This window comes from Penicilliopsis zonata (assembly GCF_001890105.1).
Source record: "Penicilliopsis zonata CBS 506.65 unplaced genomic scaffold ASPZOscaffold_6, whole genome shotgun sequence".
NCBI classification, from domain to species: domain Eukaryota; kingdom Fungi; phylum Ascomycota; class Eurotiomycetes; order Eurotiales; family Aspergillaceae; genus Penicilliopsis; species Penicilliopsis zonata.
In genome coordinates, this window is record NW_019208916.1 from 444,330 (window position 1) to 464,170 (window position 19,841).

Sequence of the window (19,841 nt, forward strand, 5' to 3'; positions counted from 1 at the left end):
CGGGTCCGAAAGATAAAAATATTATACTATCGACAGGTTGAAGCGAAGTTTGGATGGGCTTGAGACAAAATCGTTATGGGCATGAAGGTTTCTAGCGGAAGTCTTCGTCCTCTTCGTCATCGTAGTCGATGGGTTCGAGGAGCTGAACGACGTCCTTGGTGCCCCGGGCAAGTTCAAAGGCAATGGGTGGCAGTTTGCTGACGATCTCGCGGAATTCATCAGAATCGGGGACCTCTTGCGCTTCGGCGGAGGTTTCAACGAGGCGACCCCGGTGGTGGTCAAGCGCCTGCAGGAAGGACTCGGTGCGCTCTTGAAGAATAAGATCGGCGCCCGGCCGGGTCATGGTGTGTTCGGTGGAGGTGATGACATTGGTGACAATGGCAGAGATGGCGGAAACATCGTTCCGGATCGTGATGGGATCGCTCTCGGAACGAATGCTGGCAACTAGAGCCTGAATGGTTTGGAGGAGCACGTCGGTTTGGTCTTCCAGATAAAGCTTGAGCTCGCGGGTCTCCTCGTCCTCCGGTTCTCGGTTATAGCCCATCTTCATCCCCGTGGGCAATCCAGCGATGGCGACAGAATCCTGAAGCTTGGTGGACTCGAGTTGCGCCCGGGACTCGACGGAGGGGGTGCTGATGGCACTGTAGATCGACTCGTTGTTGCTGTATCGGTCTTGACTAGGCGCCATACTGAAGTAGTCGGGTGATTGCATCTGCGCCAGATTGGGATCATACACTTCTTCTTCGTCTTCTTCTTCCAACTCATCCTCGGGGGTTAGGCGGATCTTAGCTAGGCGGATGAGCTCCACAACAGCGGTTGACACATGGGACGCCGCGGCATCAAGAAGAGACACGGGAGAGAGGCCGTTGGAGAGGGCAAAATTCTTCGAGGCGGTGATCAGATTGTTCGCCGTGACGGACACCTGACCCTTGGCCTTCACCCGCAGCTGGACCATCTCGTCTGCGGGACTCTGAGGGATGTCAACGTCCTGGATGATGTGACGAATAGCGAAGATCACGGCTTTGATCTGATTGAGGACGAGATGTGGTTCGTCCGATCGGGCGACCCGCAGGAGTTCGTCGATCGAGATCTGGAACCTCGTCACGTAGACATCCTTGATGAGGCCGTCGGGGCGGAGGAATTCATTGCCTTTGGCATGAGCACCCGCATCGGGCAACGGGCCAGGCAGGCCCATGGAGGGCGTTTTCAGCTGGCGGAGCTGGGTCCTCGTCTTCGCGTAGCGGTCCTTCCATTCCTGCACTTCCTCCTCGAGTCGTCGCACGTCGGTGGAGAGCTGGTCCTCGCGTTCCCAGTTCGACTGACTTTGCTCCGAGAGCATCTTCATCTCCTGTAAGAAGTTGGAGGCTTCCCTTCGAACCTCTTCCGTTATTTTCTGTTGCTCGAGGAGCTCATTCTGCAAGCTGTGGTGTTGGCTCTCAAGCTCGCCGAACCGGGTTTGCCACTCATCGTCTCCTGCGCCGCGCTGGGAGGACTCCTCGATCTGCGCCCGAAGATCTTCTTCCATGGTTTTGTGCTCTGCTCGGACTCTGTCCAACTCCAGTTGAAGCGAGCTATTCAGATCTTCTGCCTGGAGGATTTTGTGCTCTAAATCCTGTTTCGTATCTTCCCAGTCCTGACGTTCGGAGAGGCTGACCTATAGCGTGTTGTTAGTGGGAAGGAGGAACGCTCTCGAATTGTGGAGAGAAAAATATATTAAAAAAAAGGTCAAGTTTGCATACCTGAGACTTGTCCTGTTCGTCCTGCATCCTGGCCAGCTCCTCATCTTTCGACTTGACTAATTCCTCGAGCCTTTCAACCTTGTCCTGCAAGACCGAAACCTGTGATTGAGTCTCTGCCAATAAACTCCGTCCGCCATCGCCGAGGGTGGTGGTGGTGCCGCGTCTGCTCTGCAGCACGCCATCCAGAGCGAAGGCATCGCTTCGTGCATCATACTCATCCTCTGTCACCGCTCCATCGTCATCGTCTTCGACCAATGTACTCTTATTAGGGACAATCATATTGCTCTGGAAAGTCTTGGGCAAGGGTCCGGTGTCACCATTCATCCCCGGGGGCGGACCGCCCAGGGAGCCCTGTCGAGGCGGGAAGGGACTGCCCATGGGGCTTTGAGGAGAGTTTCCGGACGGATAACCTCTGCCCATTGGGCTTGGGGGTGGACCGCGAGATTGGGAGCGGCGGGCGCTAGGAGGGCCATTAGGTCCATAGCCATGGGAGCCCGGGCGCGGACCATAGCCATTGGGAGGGCCGCCACGGGAGGCGGTGCTGCGGGCGCTGGGCGCTGGACTGGGCCTGCGCGGCATATCGCGCGCGGCGAAATGAGGGAACCGGCGTTCCAGCTCACAAAAGACATCAGTAGCCAGATCCCGGAAACGTTGATGCTGGAGTGAGGCGAGCTTCTGCCGGGCCTGATTGCGCTTCTCGTGAAACTCCTTGCGCGGCGGGAGGAAGGAGGGGACCTCTGGTCGCGGAGGCCCCGGGCGGCCAGGTGACGGCGGGATGGACTGCTGCCGTCGCAGGAGCTCGTCGTACACGTCGGTACTCAGCTCGTGGAACTGGGTAGGCGATAGGCGCAGCAGCTTGTCCCTTGCCTTGTTTGGCTTCGACCTGTCCTCCCGGTATGGATTCTGGAGAAAGCGTTTCAGAACACGATAGTGTTGCGAGAGAATCTCCTCGATCTGCCGATTCACTCTCCCATTCTGCGGCGGCTGCTGCTTTCCCCCCAAGGTTCCATCGCTCGAGCGACCCCTGATCGAATTCGGAGGCGATGGGTTGTCCGCATCCGCGGGAGGCCGGGGAGACACCGCGGGCTCGGAGGGTACGGTCGTGGGCGTCGGGGGCACCGGTGACTCGCCTGACACTGGGGGAGTGGCCAGATTACCGACAGTCGAGAAGGTAGGCGAGAAGGGCGGCTCTGCTTTGGCTCCAGCAGTGACTACTGCCTGGTACTGGTTGATTCCCGACCAGTCGCTGCCGTCGACGGAGACCGGCGACATGGTCCCCGACCGGCCATTCATGGGCAGTTATTATTTTTTTTTTTTTCGTGAGGTATAAGATCAACGAGTCGCGATGGTGCCAATGGTCGTCGACATGCGTTTTAATCGTAACCGAGCGTACGGTAGGCAGGCAGATAGGCAGCAAGGTCAGGTACCGGGGACAATCACAGGCGTGAGGGCAATCAGTAAGCGGCAGCGGGCGAGGACTATAGGCAGCCAAGGCACAGAGACAGTCAAACCAAGGATCGAAAAAGGAGAGGCAGTTAAAGGAAACGATCCATAAAAAAATAAATCAGGTCGGCAGAGAAAGGTAAAAGGGAAAAAAAACGATAGACAAAAGCACAGACAGGCGCGGTTGAAGCGTGGTCTGGACTAAGGTTAGGTTAGGCTTGGTCGGCCGTGTAAGAAGTGAGGCCGCGTTGTGTGGAGGGAGGGAAAGACAGAGAGGAGAAGAAAAGGAGGAAAAGAAAAGTAGGGATAGAGAGAGGATTTCTCTGTCGAGAATGGATGATAAAAGAAAGAGAGGAAGCGTGTGTAGAGAGCGAGTTGCGATGATTATTTTCCTTCGAACCCACCAGCGTCTAAAAAGAAGCAACCGCCAACGGATCCGCAGCATTTCGTTTCGCCCCTGATTGATCTTGTCCAGCCCTTCCGAAGTTCCGGCCCCTTTCAGTTTTCCAAACAGCCTACGAAGCAGATAGAATGGCAGAGGATTGGATTGATGATGATTTGATGCTATTTACTATAGAGCTATGCGGACAATAATACAGTGGACTGTGTAACGAATGAATGCCCAGACTACAGACGTGGTGGATATGCGATCTGATTACGCAACACAGGAGATCATTTCCAATAAGATCGGAGAGCAGATATGGGATGGATGGTGCCATATGGAGTGAGTATATAGACTGCATAGTTATAATGAATCCGATGGAAGCAGGCGGTGGTTTCTAAAGAGAGCAAGTCATAGTTACTCCATAGTAAGAATAATAATAACAGAAGCTTGGAAAAACCCAAGAGCCCAGGTCATGTGGGGGCTATTCCTAGAATGGTAGGCGCATCAACCGACCTCACGTTGACCTCAACCCTCTCGACTCTGACGGACGGTGGACTGCTCTCATCTCAGACACTCCCTCATTCCAGGGAGAATGAGCGTCAGTCAGATGCTAATGAATACCTCAAGGACCAAGACATCAGCCAGTGGTGTATGGGTGGTTTTCTCTGTGGCTTCCAAGAGTGATTCAGATTCAAAGCCCGGTTCAAAGCCTGTCTGATCTTTCAGTCGAAAAAAAAAAGGACAGTAAGTACATACACTCCAACACATGTTCCACCTTTGCTCCCATCTAGGAAAATCTCATCGGTTATCTAGGGTGTACAACCCGGAATCCACCGCCCTCGTCATACCCCAGGACCGGATATGGACATAACTGGGGAAGATCCCACATCCCCAGAAGAAGAAAAACCCCCCCCCGTTGAAAGAAGATGGTGGAGCTTATTCTGCCGGTCAAGGTTGTCGATGCTTAGATGCTAGATGCCGGTGGTGGAGATGTCTCACTTGGTATCCATCCCCGCCAACATGTCTTGCGGTTTGCAGATCTGTGGGGTCAACACCATAGCAGACTTCTGGTGTTGTGCACTTCGAACCTCGATGTATGATCCTTGCTGACCATTCAGCTTCCCGCCAAGAGCGCAGTGGTCGATGCCTCAGACAACAGGGGCTCCCGAACCCCTCGCATTCAACCCTGGATACAGCTCTAGTTTTCTGGCTACAGCGATGGTCTTGGACTGGACATGAAAAGGATGCTTGATCATGCTCTGATCATGCTAGAGACTACATTTTCTAGTAAGTCTAGCGGAGCAGCGGTACAATTCTCTTATACCGACAGTCTCCTATGTCTGTCAAGCTCTATGACATTACTTTCTATCAGGCCCCTGAGAACTAGCGTTGTCATCGCGTTGTCTTTGGTCTTTGGAGATGGTACGCCCTCACAGAAGCCTGTAGACAGTCTGTAGACATTCTGTAGACAGCATCAAATACTACTACACCAACACGATTACTAGTACACGCGCGGGCGGAGTGTAACATAACTTTTGAACCAGGCTGTGGCATGGATATAGAGCATGAGTATTATCCTGTCTTTCTTTATAATATCTCTTCCTACTTTTTGCCCTCTTCTACTATATAAACACCTCAAGTTGAAACAGGAAGTAGACCATAGGCTGTTAGTTGATTTCTTCAGATCTGTATCTATCTATATACGGCCCTCATGGCGTCTACTCTTAATATCAACATAACCAAGGGACTAGCATATGCAATAAATATTTCTATCATAGATACTGCAGATATATTAGAATAGGATAGGATCTTATATAGATCAGCAGATAACACTACCAATGATAAATATATATTAAATAATAAACATCTATTCTATCTACTAGCCTACAACTACAGTATACAACTACAGTATGCTTCAAACCATAGACCATGCAATTCATCATGATTAAACATATAATATCAACCACCACTCATGCAGTGATGTGTAAGCAGTTACAACTCTAGTAATGCAGAGAGGCCATAAGCCATGCGTAGGGGAATATATACACTCAACTCCATATCCACAGCGGGACTTGATTCGTTTCGCTTTTTTTTTCTTCTTCCAGCCACTTCGTTTCCTTTCCCACCCTTTTTTCTTTTTACTTTCTTCTTCTTCTTCTTCTTTCATATCCTTGTTCAAAATGAAGACACCCTTTATTTCGAAGAAGTCATGCTCAACCCCTTGGTAGCCGCGACGGCAGCAGAGACCGGAGTCGCCGACCGTGTCGGGGCCTGGCTGCGGTTATGTGCCATGTGTGCCTTGACGAGGTGGCCGGCAGCAAGGGCAGCGCATAGGCTCAGTTCACCCGCGAGCACCGCCGCCGCGACAATGCGCGCCAGCTGACGGGCGTTGTCGCCGGGGTTGGTCGGGTGCGAGCCCCGGACCCCGAGAAGGTCCAGCATCGCCGATTGCCCTTCAAGGATTGTGCCACCGCCAATGGTACCGACCTCAATTGAAGGCATCGAGACAGCAATCTGGAGGTCACCGTTGAGACTAGATAGGTCAGTATATAGTAACTTGAAGAAAAACAGGGGAGAAAGAAAGAGAGAGAGAGAGAGAGAGAGAGGGCATACTTCTTCATCGTGGTGATGCAGTTGCTACTTTCGACGTTCTGAGCCGGGTCCTGACCAGTGGCAATGAAGATGGCCGTCACGATGTTGGAGGCGTGCGCATTGAAGCCACCCATGCTTCCTGCCATGGCACTGCCAATCAGGTTCTTGGCGGTATTCAGCTCGACCAGGGCGGGAACGTCGCTCTTGAGGACGCTCTTGACAACCTCGGCGGGAATGACAGCCTCGGCGACCACGGACTTGCCACGGCCATCGACCCAGTTGATGGCAGTCGCCTTCTTGTCGGCGCAGTAATTACCGGAGAGAGAGATGATGTTCATGTCGTCGAAGCCACATTCCGTAGACATGACGTGCAGGGCCTTCTCTGCGCCCTTGGAGATCATGTTCATGCCCATGGCGTCGCCGGTGGTGGTCTTGAAGCGGATATACAGGTAGGTGCCCGCCAGGGCGGTCTTCAGGAACTGTAGACGGGCGAACCGACTGGTGGAGTTGAAGGCGGCCTTCATGATGTTCTGGCCTTCCTCGGAATCAACCCACACCTTGGCAGCCGCCGCCCGGGACAGGGTCGGGAAGCTGACACATGGGCCACGGGTCATGCCGTCGCCGGTCAGGACAGTTACAGCACCGCCACCGGCGTTAATCGCCTTGGCGCCTCGACTGGCGCTGGCCACTAGGACACCCTCCGTGGTGGCCATGGGGATGAAATAGTTCCGACCATCGATGACCATGGGACCGGCGACTCCCAGAGGCAGGGGCAGATATCCAATGACGTTTTCACAGCAAGCGCCGTGAACCAGACCGTAGTTGTAGTCCTTGTACGGAAGCTTCGATGTCTCCAGAGAACAGGTGATGGGGTAGGTGGAAGGGGTTCTGGACACCACGGCGCGGCGAATCTTGACCGCTCGGGTGAAGGCTTCGACCCGGGTCATGGACTCAACCTCCATAGTCTTCTCCAGGGCATATCCGGGGATCTTGCCGCGCAGCGACAGGTCGATCAATTCTTCATCGGTCAAGGTGGGAGCACGCTTCTCCTTCAAGATCGCCTCGCACTCCTCGAGAGTTCTAGTCGAGGGTCCATCGGGGTCCAATGCCATCTTGGGAACGGTGGGCTTTGTAGGCGCAGGGGTGACTTCCTGGGGAGCGGCGGCGGCGGTTTCGGGTTCCTTGATACTCCAGCGCGCGGCGTTGAAGAGGTAACCGTTCAAGATGATGCTGAGAGTGAGCGCGGCGATGATCCACTTGCTGATGATCGGGTCCTCGACGCTCTTGAGCAGGCTCTCGAGAACCCTGCCGCCCACGGCGTCCAGAAGCTGATCGGTATACTCGATCTCGTAGGAACCACCGGCCTCGAGTCCCGAGTAATGAACAGAGGGGTACTCCAGTTTGTAGTTGATCGGCGGGATGACGGTGACGAGGGTTTCCTGCTTTTGACTCTTGGCCATCACGTAGATGGAATCAAGGCCATTCTCGGCGACCTTGAAGGGATCGATCGGCGCAGGCGCGAGGATGTTGGAGATGCGAGACACCAGAGGAAGGCCAGCGCTGGTGGTGGTTGACTCTCGGAAGGGGATCGCACTCAGGTTGACCAGGTTCACCAGGACAAATCCGCTGACCATGAGGATCTTGAAACTACGCACGCTGCTAGATTTGATCTTGCGTCCGAAGATGCTGGGGTCGCTATCCGCGTTGGAACCCAGTCGAGGCCAGTCATTGCTGGACGCGACATCCTCCGCAACGCGTTGGGTGATGCCGTCTTCCTCCAGCGCCTTACGGAGGGCGACGTGGCGGCGGATACGGGTGATCTCAAGCTTGATGCAAAGGATGGTGGTGTAGAAGGTGAAGAGCATGAGGCAGTCGAAGAACAAGATCCACGCGGCAAGGAAGCAGAATTGCCGCAGCCCACCTTGCACACCCGAAGCGGCACCTGCGACCAGGATGGCAATCTCAATACAGTAGTCCCTGGCGATCTGGAAGCCCTGCTCTTTGATGGCATATTGGATGGAGTCTTGGATGGACCGGGGCGAAGCCAGGGCGGCGGCGGCGGCAGCGGGGGAGCTATTGGGACCGCGGACACCTTGTCTTTGGGTCTCGGTGAACGCGTTCAGAACGGCCTTGGTGAGAATGATGGACTTTTCGAAGCCAACGGTCACAACCAGGAACGGGAGACCTTCCGAAAGGAGGAGTAGGTTGATCGGAACGCCGAGTTTGGTGGTGACTAGCAAGGCGAACAAAAAGGCAAAGATACCGGAGAACAAGACGGTGGTAGCCAGCCAAAAGTTGGAACCCAGGCGCTTCATGGAGAAGAACAGGGAGATGAAAGTCAGGTACATGGAGAGATATCCCAGAGTCATGATGACAATGTCGATGGTTTCGGCGTGCTAACATCGGTTTAACTCAGGACACGAAGATACAGACGGAGGAGGGGGGGGGGGGAATAGAAAATACCTTGATTAAATCCACAAAGGAGCTCCAGGCGTCAGTGATCCAGAGCTTCACAGCCCGGCGAGAACCATATGTTGATCCGCGAGCGGCCTTCATGATCCATTTCTTTTGCTCAACGGCGTCCTCGTCCGCGGAGGGATCGGGGATCTCCTGAACGCCCTTCAGCAAGTCGACCACCTGTTCGAACGGGACAACGAAAGCGAGCGAGGAGTCGTGCGAGAAGGGAGACAAGAGATTCGGGGTGTGAGGAACCGCTTGAATGGAGGCATTGGAAAGACCGGGGATCTCTTCACCCAGTGGAGCGGTAGAGCCAGAGTTGGAGGTTGAGTCGGGGAAAACAAAGGTTGTCAGAGCGAATCTTTGGGCGGTCTAAATCATAAGATATCCGGATTAGTTTTTTTTCTTCTCCATCTCGAATGAGAACAGGGACAAAACTCACCTCGGTCTCTTGCATAACTGGAATATCCTCCACCTGCCATTTCCAGGCTGTCTGTTCTCCAAGGCGGAGGTTTCTGCCGCGCTGGAGAAGAGCGTCGATATCCACCCTGCCCTGTCCATTGCGCGGGCTTTTCGTCGCATCAAACAGGCTTCCCTCCAACAATCCGACATAAGTGGTACTGGCGAGAAGCGCAATGACGACGATGGTGTGAATGGGGTGTAGACACGCGCGTCGGGAAATCGACTGCAGGGCACCGGTAACATAACGCTTTAACCAGCCGGGCTCAGCATCCTTCTCCGAGTCAGCAGGCTGCGACTGCCTGTTTATCAGCCGGGTCGCCATCTTGAGGCTCGGGGAGGCGGTGTAGGACGCGTCAAGCAGGTTTTAGAAAAGAAGAAAAAAAAAAAAAGGGGGGGGGGGGAGATAAAGGAATTGAACAGATCGAGAAGGAGCGCAAACAGCCCGAAGGCTCGAGGTTTATAGCAGATCACGTCCCGGAGAAGAGGGACACCGCGAACAACGAGTGTCTCTGTGGTGCAGCGGGTGAGGGAGGAGGAGGAGGAGGAGGAGGAGGAGGTTATGGTGGTGGTGGCTCCCGAACGAACGGAGAGAGAGCAAAAGATCCCGACGCTGGGAAAGAAATGGGCGCAGACAGTGGGTCTAGAATCGATATGCAACAATGCAACTCCGGTTAGTCTTGGCTCTTTTTTCCCGAGTTTCCCCCCTTGCACGCGGCGATCACGACCAGTGAAGAAGAGATTCGGTGAGCAGCCAGCGGCGTAGTACATACCTTAGTAGACCAGTGGCTTTGATATTGTCTGATATCCAGCTCACCGTCTTCAGAGTCCCGGGCAGGCGAGCCAATTCCAAGGCGACGCCTCGCAATCGCAAAAATAGACCGCTGGGGGGATTTCCTCCTCTCGAGGGTGGAATCAATTAGGTAAGCGACGGTTTCGCTGGAAACAAGCCACGGGGTCGTAAGTAGTACAGAGTAGTAGACAAGTCGAGATACCCGGCTACTTTGGCACCAGGAACACACGAGGTTGAGCTCGAGTGTCGAAGAGGTTGACAGAGATCAAAAGGGGGCAAAAGGCAAACAGAACGGAGGAGATCTTCTCCGTTCTTAAAGGAGGGTAAAAAGGATTTTGAATCTGCCAAAAGTTGGCGGCGAGTCTAAACCTTAAGTGGAATTACCGTATGGTACAGTACAATACAGCATGGTACAGGTACTTCACTAGTTACCTAGGTACCTACAGGTAGGAGATAACTACCTAGTAGATTCCTACCTAAGAACAGGTAACATCACCTACAGTATCTACCAGTAGTTACTGTTCAAGTGGCATGGATGTTCTCTTATCTAATGATATACCTTATCATCTGATCTGGCATCCTATAAGAGGTCTCATTCTCCAGGCCCTTGCTGCATTGTACTACTGGCGACAGTAGTTATAGATCTACTAGTTAACTTAGTAGTTATGTAGTAACTAGTTAACTAGTTTCTATGTAGCACAGGACTTTACCCAGTAACACTAATTACCTCATACTGTTACGCAGCGGGTACTTCTAGTATGGAGAGGTCCTCTCTACTCGTACTAAGTGCCAACGTTGGATCTGCAACTAACGAGTAAATAATTTGCATTATTGTTATTCTGCTGCCTACATCATAGACGCCTCATTATAATATTATTATAATATTAAGATGGCATATGTTCTGCAGCATATTTAAACAACCTACTAGGTAGTAGGTACTTATAGTACTTATTATCTCTGTTTACTACCTCTACTACCTAAGTCGTAGGACAGACCTCACCGACCGTTTCAAAACCTCATCAAGATCTGTCCTAGAGAGTGGGGTAGATTACGCTATCCCATCTCTGCCGAAGAATAAGAAGACTGGATATGTTTCGTAAACAGAAAAAAGAGAGGACGGAAGAAAAAAAAAATAATTCGAGCTCTGTATCTGATTATCTCCATTTCATAGTCTCTCAAATATAACACATACCTAGGTACTACATTACTGCTGATGATGAACAATAATAATAGGTCCTCTTCATATTGTCTAGGGACTCCGTACGTGAACAATAGCAAGCTCAATAGTCGAAGAACCCACTGTGGGTTTGCGGCGAATAAACGAGCACTCGCAGTGGGCCGCCCTCTTATCAATCAGAAAAAATACCCATCGGTACCGGTGGCAGAGACAGGACGGACAAAGTAAGGAGGGAACACCCACGGTATTATTAAGTAATAAGTCGTCACTAGTACGGAGGCATGGTTACTACCAGGTAACCCCTCTGTGGATAGAGATTTAATCAGATCCGGCATCGGAGGAACCCTGAAGATTGATCTTGGCAGATTAGGAATGGAATTTATGTAGTAGAGGAGTGGATAGTACTTACATAGTACTTATGTACTTCATACTTACTAGTTAGTTAGTTAGTTAACTAACTACTAGGTAAGTACATGTAGTAGTAGAGTAGTAGTAGTAGTAGGAGAGTAGTAGTAGTGATATCAGAGGTAACTGACTAGATTGTACTCCGTAGATAAAGCTTGTCTAGAGCCATGTGGCAAGCTATATTTATTATCTCGACGCGCCCAGGACTCAAGAAAATCCATCACACGGCCAATCGGTCGCTTTCCTCGCCCGTTTCCAGACGACTCTGCAACATTGTATGATGAGTCGCCTTTAAGCGCTGACTCGGTCGAGGAATAAACGCCAGAGCCATTCCGAGACTCGGCAATTGGGCAGTCGCTGTAGTGCGAATCATCCGCCTCATCATATCTGTGTTTGAAGCGCCCTGCAGGATCTCAAGTCGATAGGCCGTGATCGAATCTCATTGTCGGTGTTTGTGGCTTGATCCTATTGTTGCTATATTTTGGCTGGCTGGCTGGCCTGCTTGTTTCGTCTAAAAAAACCCTCGAGTGCCCTGCTTTGTGAAGCAATGTCGGCAATTCAATCAAAGGACCCTTTGTGGCTCCTCTCTTATTGTTGTATTGTTCGACCCGCCGGCTGGTCTTTATTCAATAACCACTGAATGGGAGAATTCCATTATGGCAGACTGAATCCTTTCATTCATTCAGGGTCTGTGGGGGCAACATCGTCAATAGCGCCCTGTCAATCGTGAATATAATGCCTGGATCTCTCTGTCTGTGAATTTCTCCTCCTTTCCGAGGCCCTGTTCAGTTCATCTTCTAGGATTTTTTTTTCAACATATCAATATTCGCATACGACCCGCTGGCCGTGTCTTGGAAAAGTTTTACCATAAAAAAAAATCATATACTCGGAAAAGAACGCGCTCTTCGCCATGAACTTACCGGTCATCATCTTGACCTTTCTGACGGCCGCCTACGCCCACTCGTGGATCGAACAGATTCACGTCATTGCGCCAAACGGTACGTTTGTCGGCGCGCCCGGATACGCCCGTGGCAATGTGCTCCGAACGGCACCTGGATTCAGCGACCCGGAGATGACCTTTCTCATTCCACCTGATACACAGGCCAACAACACCATGATCGTGGCGACACAGCAGATGTGCATGAGCACGCAGCGCACCCACAACCAGACGGCAGGCAGTCCCCGGCTGCAGGCGAGCGTTGGCGCGGCGATCGCCCTGCGGTACCAGGAGAACGGACATGTCACCCTGCCATGGAACCAGCCCGGCAAGCCTCCCAACCGGGGGACGGGTTATGTGTACGGCACCCAGGAGCCGCGCGTGAACGAGACCTTCCTCTCGATCCATAAAGTGTGGAACCAGAACGGCACGGGCGGCGACGGCCGCGGGGTGCTCCTGTCTGTGCAGAACTTCGACGATGGGCGCTGCTACCAGATCAACACGGGCAACATCTCCGAACACCGCCAGGTCGAATACCCGCACGTCGCCAACACGCTGATGGGGGCCGACCTGTGGTGCCAGCAGGACCTGAAGCTTCCCTCGGACGCAGAGACAGACAAACCTTACACGTTGTACTGGGTCTGGGACTGGCCCACCGCGCCAGGCGTTGACCCTGACCTGCCGGACGGGAAAATCGAAATCTACACGACCTGCATGGACATCGACCTGGTCGACAGCAATTCGACGGCATCGGAATCAACAACTGAAGGGCACACCGCCGCGGACTATGTTGCGGACCAGTCGCTGGACTCGGCTGCCATTCCGTCCGAATTCGCCGAACTGTCCGAGGATGCTTCTGAAGCAGATATCTCGACGCCATCTGCAACCTCCGCTCCCAGTCAGACCGCCACCACCGCCTCGTCGACAAAGCTCACTACTTTTGTGACACTCACCAAGACTGTGGAGGGCACAGGTTGTCAACCAGCACCTACTTCGTAACTCTCTCTCTTTCTATGTATTTCTCTCTCTTTTGTGACTTAGAATATGTCGAGTGAGCTGGCTCCCGATCGAACAAACAATGGCGTTCTCTGTATTTCCGTTCATTGATTAGACGTAGCTGCAGACCATGCCTTGTCTCGCAATATCAGCTAGCGAATTCACCTCCTTGCTGTAGCACCTACTACTGCGTTGTCCCTTACTGAGAATCTCACCGTAGTAGCCATCTCACCATCTCAGTTGCACTCCAGCATACCAAGTCGAAACACAGAGCCCCCCCCCGTAGATCGATCAAGCTGCCAGCGCGTCGTACGGCGTCTCTGTGCAACCTGGCTTGCTCTGAGATGCTGTGCAGTTGCTCTTGCAGTTGCTCTTGCAGCCAATCGCGCCTTGAAACCACCTGAAACGCGCTAAACCTCAGGCGGCTACTCACGTGACCCCCTCCCTCTCCCAAGCGCCGACCGTCAAAAGAAGCTCGAGGCTGACCGGCGGCAGGGAAAAAAGACAGCCCCCCGTTCATTTCCCCCCCCCTCCTCCTCCTCCTCCTCCTCCTACTCGTCTTCTCCCCTGGCGACAGCGCGTGATTGTTCAATCTGTTGTCCAGGCCGACACGAGTGTTTGTTTGTTGTTTTATTACTGTTGCTGCTGCTGAAGAAGAAGACTGCTGGAGCAGGCACTCGGGCGTCCCCCACACTGACTTTACTGTACTGTACGCTGCGCCTCGCTGATCCTTAACAACTTCAGCCAGAACCCTCCAGGTAAGCTAATCTCCGACTGCTGCGAACTGGCCTTCCTTCTGCTGCTGGATCCAGCAAGCGTGTGCCCGCCTGTTCCCTCCTCCATATTCCTGCTGCTGCTGCTGCTGCTGCTGCCGCTGCCCCCCCATTGATTCTTTCTCTGTGGTTCTTCGTGACAGCGTCTAAGCGCTCACCGTGTACTGATTCGATCGTTTGGCTTTTTTCAGCTGCTATAATTAGAACGTCGCATTTTGCCCTCGACTCGAAGAACAAACGCTGGTTGAACGTCTCCGGAGCGACACTTTTTATTATTATTATTATTATTTTAACACTCGGACTCATTTACTTTCTTCCTTTTTATTTTTATTCTTTTTTATTTCTTCTTTGGAAAGAGAATTTGAGATTCTTGGTCTGGTTCTGTCGGAGAGGGTCGAACAACTCCCTGCAGTATAATTCGACGGTCAACGCTTCAGGTCGGGCGGAGATTACTGTGACGGTCGCTAGACAGGATCATTGTACGAGGGTTAGCGGATTGTCTCCTACGTTCGTCGAAGCGGTGTCACGACTCAAGTGTGAGTGATGTATGTTATGGCACCTGGTGTTTTCCCCCAAGTTCTACCGAATAACCAGCCTCCCCACGCTCCAGAACGAGACGTCGACACGAAAACGAGACACCACTTGCGCGTTTCGAGGTTGAAGAGTGCGATGCAATTCTAGAAAACCATCATTGTGATTGATCAGAGTCTTTTCTTTTTGTTTCTTGGTATCGAGAGTCAGCTATCTCTTTCGTGGGATAAGAATCGATCATGCCGTCAACATCGTCTTCTCCGCTACAGCACGGTGCGTCTGCGAGTGTCGCAGCGCTGCCTCCGATCGTAACAGATGGGATCGGCAAACGGACCACATCCCAGCTGGCGTCGACGCTGGCAAGAGATCGCCTGTCTACCTACTCGAATACCTCCTTTGCCTCTCAGAACCGGTCCCGTCCCGGATCGCATGTCTTCCCGATCTTCCATTCTAGCCTGCCGTATACGCTGGTTCGAGATTTCGCATACCCAGTCACTCACCCCCTCCACTATGGCCCCCCTCCGAATCGCGCCTCGACCCTTTCGTCGCCAGCGAGCGAACAGCAGCGCCGTCTGTCTGATCCGCCCGGCACATGGGACGGCTGGCGGGGCCACTGGTCGGCCGGACCGTGGGCTGCTGAAAGCGGCCAGGGCCACCAGCATTTACCGGCCATGTCCTTTGGCGATGGTCCGCCCTACAGCGAGGATGAAGACCTGCACAGCCCCGTGGTAACCATGTCTCGGCACCGGAAATACAAATCCACGGGAATCGATATGATGCTGAACGGCCAGGGTGCCGCCCGAAGCTCGAACCAGGGCTACCAATACCGCAGCTCGGTCTATTTCACCCAGGATGCGGATCGCGGCACTTTGGTCAGCACGAATGCCGACGGCAGCGAGACCTATTACGTGGACGATGACGATGCGGCAGACGATGGGCCCGGCGGAGAGTATGTGACGTATCCCGCCAGTGAGAGCCGATATTCGCAGATCGACCAAGACCCCTCCTACTCTGCCTACGACGGCCCGCCCAGCCATGGACATGAGGCCGGCTTCGAGTCCGAGGAGGAGGAAGAGGAGGAGGAGGAGGAAGCGCGGGGGGAGGCGGGGGGTGGTCGATATTCGCGCGACTACCAGTTTGCCGTGGGCTGTCCCGACGAGGAGATGCATGGCAAGGCGGTTGCCCTCTTCGACTTCACGCGGGAGCACGAGAACGAGCTGCCGTTGACGGAGGGACAAGTCATCCTCGTCTCCTACCGCCACGGGCAAGGCTGGCTGGTCGCGGAAGATCCCAAGACCGGGGAGAGCGGGCTGGTCCCCGAGGAGTTTGTGCGGCTGCTGCGCGACATCGAGGGCGGTCTGACCTCGCTCAACGATGACACCTCGTCGGACATGCTGGGAACAAACACATACCTCAGCCCAGACTCGACGGATTCCGACCAAGCGCTCACCCCGACGCAGAGCGACCGGCTCCCCATGATGGACAGCTACTCGGTTCCTGCTGGCCAGGAGCACGCCGAGCACGATCGGCCCGTGGTGATCGCCTCCCTCAACGGGGACTCGGATGCCGCTGCGTCGGCGTTCCTGCATGCCGACGAGACCGGCGCGCACCCCCAGAACCATCCAAAGAATCCAAATTGAGGCAGAACCCAAACGTATCAAGTGTCCTCCCAATAGCTGGATATCAACTCCACATCAAGAGGGCCCTTAATCGCGGTTTTTTTTCCCCTCCCTCTGTCAAGTGGATGGAAGAGATGACAGACCACATCCATCGGAAGAATGTGGTCATGATGTCCCGCCACGATGCCCCATGATCTGGTTGTCTTTCCCAGAATGACCCCCAGGTATGCGACACTTCTTACTTTCCGTTGGACAATTTTCTCTCTCCTGCTAACACGCGCGGCAAGGAATAGCCCCGAGTATGAATCTCCTTGTTGTAAATATATGTGATTTATGTCTTGCCTGTATCCTTTTTTGCCCTGCTTTCTCACATCCATTGGCCATTTTGTCATTCTTGGGCTTCAGCGCGGCGCGATGCTGAAAAAGATATATGATTATTTTTTGATCCATCTATTTTATTTCCCTCATCTGTTTCTTCTCTTCTTCTTCTTCTTCTTCTGTTCAGAATCATCTGTCAGTGTTGGACTCTCTATCTGCATGGGTTGGCTTGGTTAGATGTCTTTTAGAGCATAACTAACTGATTGGGATACAACTTCACAAGACATCACTACTACTACCACTACTTCTACTACTACTACTACTACTACTACTACTACTACTACTACTACTACTATTACTACTCTGTGGTATGTAACTAACCCTATGCACTAGAGCAGTAATCGAAGGATCGGGGGAACCGATTATGTGCTCGATGCTAAAATGACACAAGGTCTTCATGCTCTGGCTATCTTGACGATGCAAGCGAGAGCCGACTTGGGGGGCTGATATATGATCAGCTCATCCAACCAGGGTCTTTACTCGGCTATGACAATTTGGCAGGTAAAGAGCTCTAGCACCCTATCTCGTCAAAGCTTGGAAGAATTGCTACAATGCTTTCCTCTGTCTTGTATGTAGTACTTCTTTTTTGCCCCTTGTCATCCTCTTCGCTTCTCCGTGATTGGCCCCCCATCGCGCAAAATCACGACAACCGCCTCGATAAGCACGCGAAACACAACCTGACGGTAAGTGAGCAGGTCTGGTTCTGTTACTTGGGCCTTGCTTACAGTTATGTCTCCAGTAGCCACGCGTTTAGAGCACACCATGTGGCTTACTCGTGGATCTCAGTGAGGGTCTCCTTGGACGGCATCTTTCCCCTAGCGTTGACTTGGTCTCTGGGGATGTCACTCCGTATTGCCGGGGAGGGATCTAATGGTCGAGGATTGATGGGGCATAAATCTATAAAGTCTTCTGTCAGGCTGGCAGGATACCTGGTTCATTTTTGGTACTGCAGGTCGGGTCGATCAAGTTTGCTGCTCCTCTAATCTCTCTGTCAATCTGTCAAAGGTAAAATGGTTGCAGCAGAGTCTTATGAGGGCCCTGAGAAGCTCAGAGGCAATGAGGAGTCGGTAGCTGTCTCTATCGATGAAGCGACTGTGGCGGACTGGACGGAGGAGGAGGAGAACCGAGTCAGACGGAAGTGAGTCGAGTCATTCTTCCTAGAGCAACCCAGGAAAACCAACCCAGGGAAACCAACAACTGACTTGTTTCTAGGATCGATTTCATCCTCCTCCCAATCCTCGGCCTTGCTTTCTTCGCCCTGCAAATGGACCGGGGCAATATCTCGAATGCCCTGACCTCGACCATCACCGAAGACCTGGGCGTTACCACGGATCAGATCAACAATGGCAACAGCTTGCTTTCGATGGGCATCGTGCTCTTGGAGATTCCTTCCAATCTTTTGCTTCAGAAGGTTGTATTCCATGATTCATATTCTTTCGTGATATAGAGGGACTGACGGGTACAGATCGGTGCTCGGAATTGGCTTACCTTCCAAATCATCGCTTGGGGCCTGGTCGCTACGCTGCAGAACTTCATCACCAACTACGCCAGTTACATTGTCACACGTCTGCTCCTTGGCTTTCTCGAAGCCGGCTTCATCCCGGGTATGGCGCTTCCCTCGTTGTCGAGTCTCATACATGTACACCATCACTGACTGGTAGAAGGCGCCCTCTATACCATGTCGACCTGGTACAAAAAGTCGGAGACGAGTCTGCGCGTGTCCATCTTCTTCCTTGGAAACCTCCTGGCCTCTGCGACTGTCTCGCTCATCGGCGCTGGGATTCTCTCCATGTCGGGCCGATACGGGGTTTCTGGCTGGCGCTGGCTATTTATCAGTGAGCCACCTTTCTTTCTTTTTCATTTATTCTTCTTTTTTACTTATAAACGACATGAACAGTTGAGGGCATCATCACCGTCGGTGTCGGCCTCATCTTCATGCTATTCCTCCCCCAGAGCGTCTCAAACAGCTCGCCTCTAATCAGTGGCGGCAAATGGAGCTATTTCTCCTCGCGCGAACATTACATCCTTGTCCGACGCACGCTGCTCGACGACCCGGCCAAATCCAAAGGTCAAGTCCGGATCTCGCGGCGCGACATCACGAGCACGCTAAGCAATCCGCGCATCCTCCTCCATGTCTTCATCACACTCGCATGCACTATCTCTGTCAGCGCCGTGCAGACTTACGCGCCGTCCATCGTCAAGAGCATAGGCTTTGGCGCTGTGCAGGCGAACGCCTTGGTCTCCGTCGGCAGCTACATCGCCGCCATCGTTGTGCTTGTCCTGGGTTGGATTTGGTACGCTCCAACAACCCGCATCCCTCAGTAGTTTTATAACTGGTATCTGACAAAAGCTTTTAACAGTGATAAAACTGGCCGCCGGGGCCCATCCGCCACTTTTGCAGCCCTGTGGTGTGTTATTGCCTATGTGTGCCTCCTTGAATCCGTCCATTTCTCCAAATGGAAACGGTATGCTGCTATTGTCGCCGCGACCGCCACCAATTCTACTGTCCAGTAAGTTCTTTTTCCATTACAGAGCTACGCCTTTCACAGGACATATATCATGACAGTACTGATGAATGCAGCATCATCAATGTCGGCTGGCTATCTGTCAACTGCCAGAGTCCCCAGGAACGCAGCATCAGCATGTGGTAAGTTCCATTCTACTTCCATTCCCTTGACTCTAAAGAAGCCTTTTGCTCATTTTTCCTCAGTATGGTCATCATGGCTGCCAATGCCGGTGGTATCGCAGGTGGACAGGTCTTCCGCACCAGCGATGCACCCCTGTACATCCACGCCTTCACGGCCATGCTTGCGCTCGCCTCCGCAGGTCTGGTGGCGGTCCTCGGCCAGATGGCCTGGTACTTCTCCAGCAATCGCCGGCTGGCTAAGAGTGGCAAGACCCATACAGTTACCACGCACTCCAACGGGGCTGAGATCACGGCCACATGGTGGTGGACATGGTGATCTAGAAGCTTTAATGACCCCTTAAGAAATAGATATCTAATACCACTCTTATGATATGCTTCAATTATACCTAAACTAGGGACTGTATTGTCTATCATTAACTACCTTGATGACTACTGATCCACATATTCAGCGAGTGAGAGACCCAAGTGACTCCAAGTGACTCCAAGTGAGAGTTATAGTTAATGATGATT

The 19,841-nt window shown here is 52.7% G+C and overlaps 8 protein-coding genes across 8 annotated transcripts; 4 read left to right on the forward strand and 4 right to left on the reverse strand.

Annotated features, from left to right (window-relative positions):
• Positions 1-91: 91 nt before the first annotated feature.
• On the reverse strand, positions 92-3,032 carry ASPZODRAFT_65687 (hypothetical protein; the record flags this gene model as incomplete). The annotated part of the gene is made up of 2 exons (XM_022729321.1): positions 92-1,654; positions 1,686-3,032. 2 exons carry the CDS (start codon positions 3,030-3,032, stop codon positions 92-94), a joined length of 2,910 nt encoding a protein of 969 aa, XP_022581488.1.
• A 2,621-nt stretch (positions 3,033-5,653) lies between these two features.
• Positions 5,654-9,422, reverse strand: ASPZODRAFT_131895 (hypothetical protein). The gene is made up of 4 exons (XM_022722867.1): positions 9,059-9,422; positions 8,623-8,988; positions 6,181-8,555; positions 5,654-6,100 (listed from the first exon to the last, which is right to left on the reverse strand). The coding sequence occupies exons 1-4, from the start codon at positions 9,398-9,400 to the stop codon at positions 5,761-5,763; spliced, it is 3,423 nt and encodes a 1,140-aa protein (XP_022581489.1). The 5' UTR covers positions 9,401-9,422; the 3' UTR covers positions 5,654-5,760.
• Positions 9,423-10,801: 1,379 nt separating this feature from the next.
• On the reverse strand, positions 10,802-11,401 carry ASPZODRAFT_131896 (hypothetical protein). Its single transcript, XM_022722868.1, has one exon. It carries the CDS (start codon positions 11,378-11,380, stop codon positions 11,222-11,224), a length of 159 nt encoding a protein of 52 aa, XP_022581490.1. The 5' UTR covers positions 11,381-11,401; the 3' UTR covers positions 10,802-11,221.
• A 959-nt stretch (positions 11,402-12,360) lies between these two features.
• ASPZODRAFT_65802 (hypothetical protein) lies at positions 12,361-13,386 on the forward strand (the record flags this gene model as incomplete). The annotated part of the gene is made up of 1 exon (XM_022729332.1): positions 12,361-13,386. The coding sequence occupies one exon, from the start codon at positions 12,361-12,363 to the stop codon at positions 13,384-13,386; it is 1,026 nt and encodes a 341-aa protein (XP_022581491.1).
• Positions 13,146-13,955, reverse strand: ASPZODRAFT_1867486 (hypothetical protein). The gene is made up of 3 exons (XM_022727266.1): positions 13,616-13,955; positions 13,341-13,475; positions 13,146-13,267 (listed from the first exon to the last, which is right to left on the reverse strand). Exons 1-2 carry the CDS (start codon positions 13,901-13,903, stop codon positions 13,425-13,427), a joined length of 339 nt encoding a protein of 112 aa, XP_022581492.1. The 5' UTR covers positions 13,904-13,955; the 3' UTR covers positions 13,146-13,267; positions 13,341-13,424.
• Positions 13,956-14,926: 971 nt separating this feature from the next.
• On the forward strand, positions 14,927-16,719 carry ASPZODRAFT_158988 (hypothetical protein; the record flags this gene model as incomplete). Its single annotated transcript, XM_022726377.1, has 2 exons — positions 14,927-16,180; positions 16,519-16,719. 2 exons carry the CDS (start codon positions 14,927-14,929, stop codon positions 16,597-16,599), a joined length of 1,335 nt encoding a protein of 444 aa, XP_022581493.1. The 3' UTR covers positions 16,600-16,719.
• Positions 16,303-17,560, forward strand: ASPZODRAFT_1867543 (hypothetical protein). The gene is made up of 7 exons (XM_022727268.1): positions 16,303-16,530; positions 16,600-16,704; positions 16,760-16,819; positions 16,908-16,992; positions 17,076-17,185; positions 17,261-17,367; positions 17,424-17,560. Exons 2-7 carry the CDS (start codon positions 16,608-16,610, stop codon positions 17,424-17,426), a joined length of 462 nt encoding a protein of 153 aa, XP_022581494.1. The 5' UTR covers positions 16,303-16,530; positions 16,600-16,607; the 3' UTR covers positions 17,427-17,560.
• A 134-nt stretch (positions 17,561-17,694) lies between these two features.
• ASPZODRAFT_141755 (hypothetical protein) lies at positions 17,695-19,647 on the forward strand (the record flags this gene model as incomplete). The annotated part of the gene is made up of 8 exons (XM_022724779.1): positions 17,695-17,822; positions 17,897-18,095; positions 18,150-18,288; positions 18,346-18,519; positions 18,582-18,978; positions 19,045-19,194; positions 19,266-19,331; positions 19,395-19,647. 8 exons carry the CDS (start codon positions 17,695-17,697, stop codon positions 19,645-19,647), a joined length of 1,506 nt encoding a protein of 501 aa, XP_022581495.1.
• Positions 19,648-19,841: the final 194 nt, after the last annotated feature.

Coding starts and splice junctions, on each gene's coding strand:
- ASPZODRAFT_131895 (XM_022722867.1), bottom strand. CDS start 9,400: ATGGCGACCCGGCTGATAAACAGGCAGTCGCAGCCTGCTGACTCGGAG. Junction 8,989..9,058: donor CAGTTATGCAAGAGACCGAG/GTGAGTTTTGTC, acceptor CTTATGATTTAG/ACCGCCCAAAGATTCGCTCT. Junction 6,101..6,180: donor TGCATCACCACGATGAAGAA/GTATGCCCTCTC, acceptor TGACCTATCTAG/TCTCAACGGTGACCTCCAGA.
- ASPZODRAFT_131896 (XM_022722868.1), bottom strand. CDS start 11,380: ATGCCGGATCTGATTAAATCTCTATCCACAGAGGGGTTACCTGGTAGT.
- ASPZODRAFT_1867486 (XM_022727266.1), bottom strand. CDS start 13,903: ATGAACGGGGGGCTGTCTTTTTTCCCTGCCGCCGGTCAGCCTCGAGCT. Junction 13,476..13,615: donor GCTGGAGTGCAACTGAGATG/GTGAGATGGCTA, acceptor ACGGAAATACAG/AGAACGCCATTGTTTGTTCG.
- ASPZODRAFT_1867543 (XM_022727268.1), top strand. CDS start 16,608: ATGAATCTCCTTGTTGTAAATATATGTGATTTATGTCTTGCCTGTATC. Junction 16,820..16,907: donor TCTTCTGTTCAGAATCATCT/GTCAGTGTTGGA, acceptor CAACTTCACAAG/ACATCACTACTACTACCACT. Junction 16,993..17,075: donor ACTACTATTACTACTCTGTG/GTATGTAACTAA, acceptor AAATGACACAAG/GTCTTCATGCTCTGGCTATC.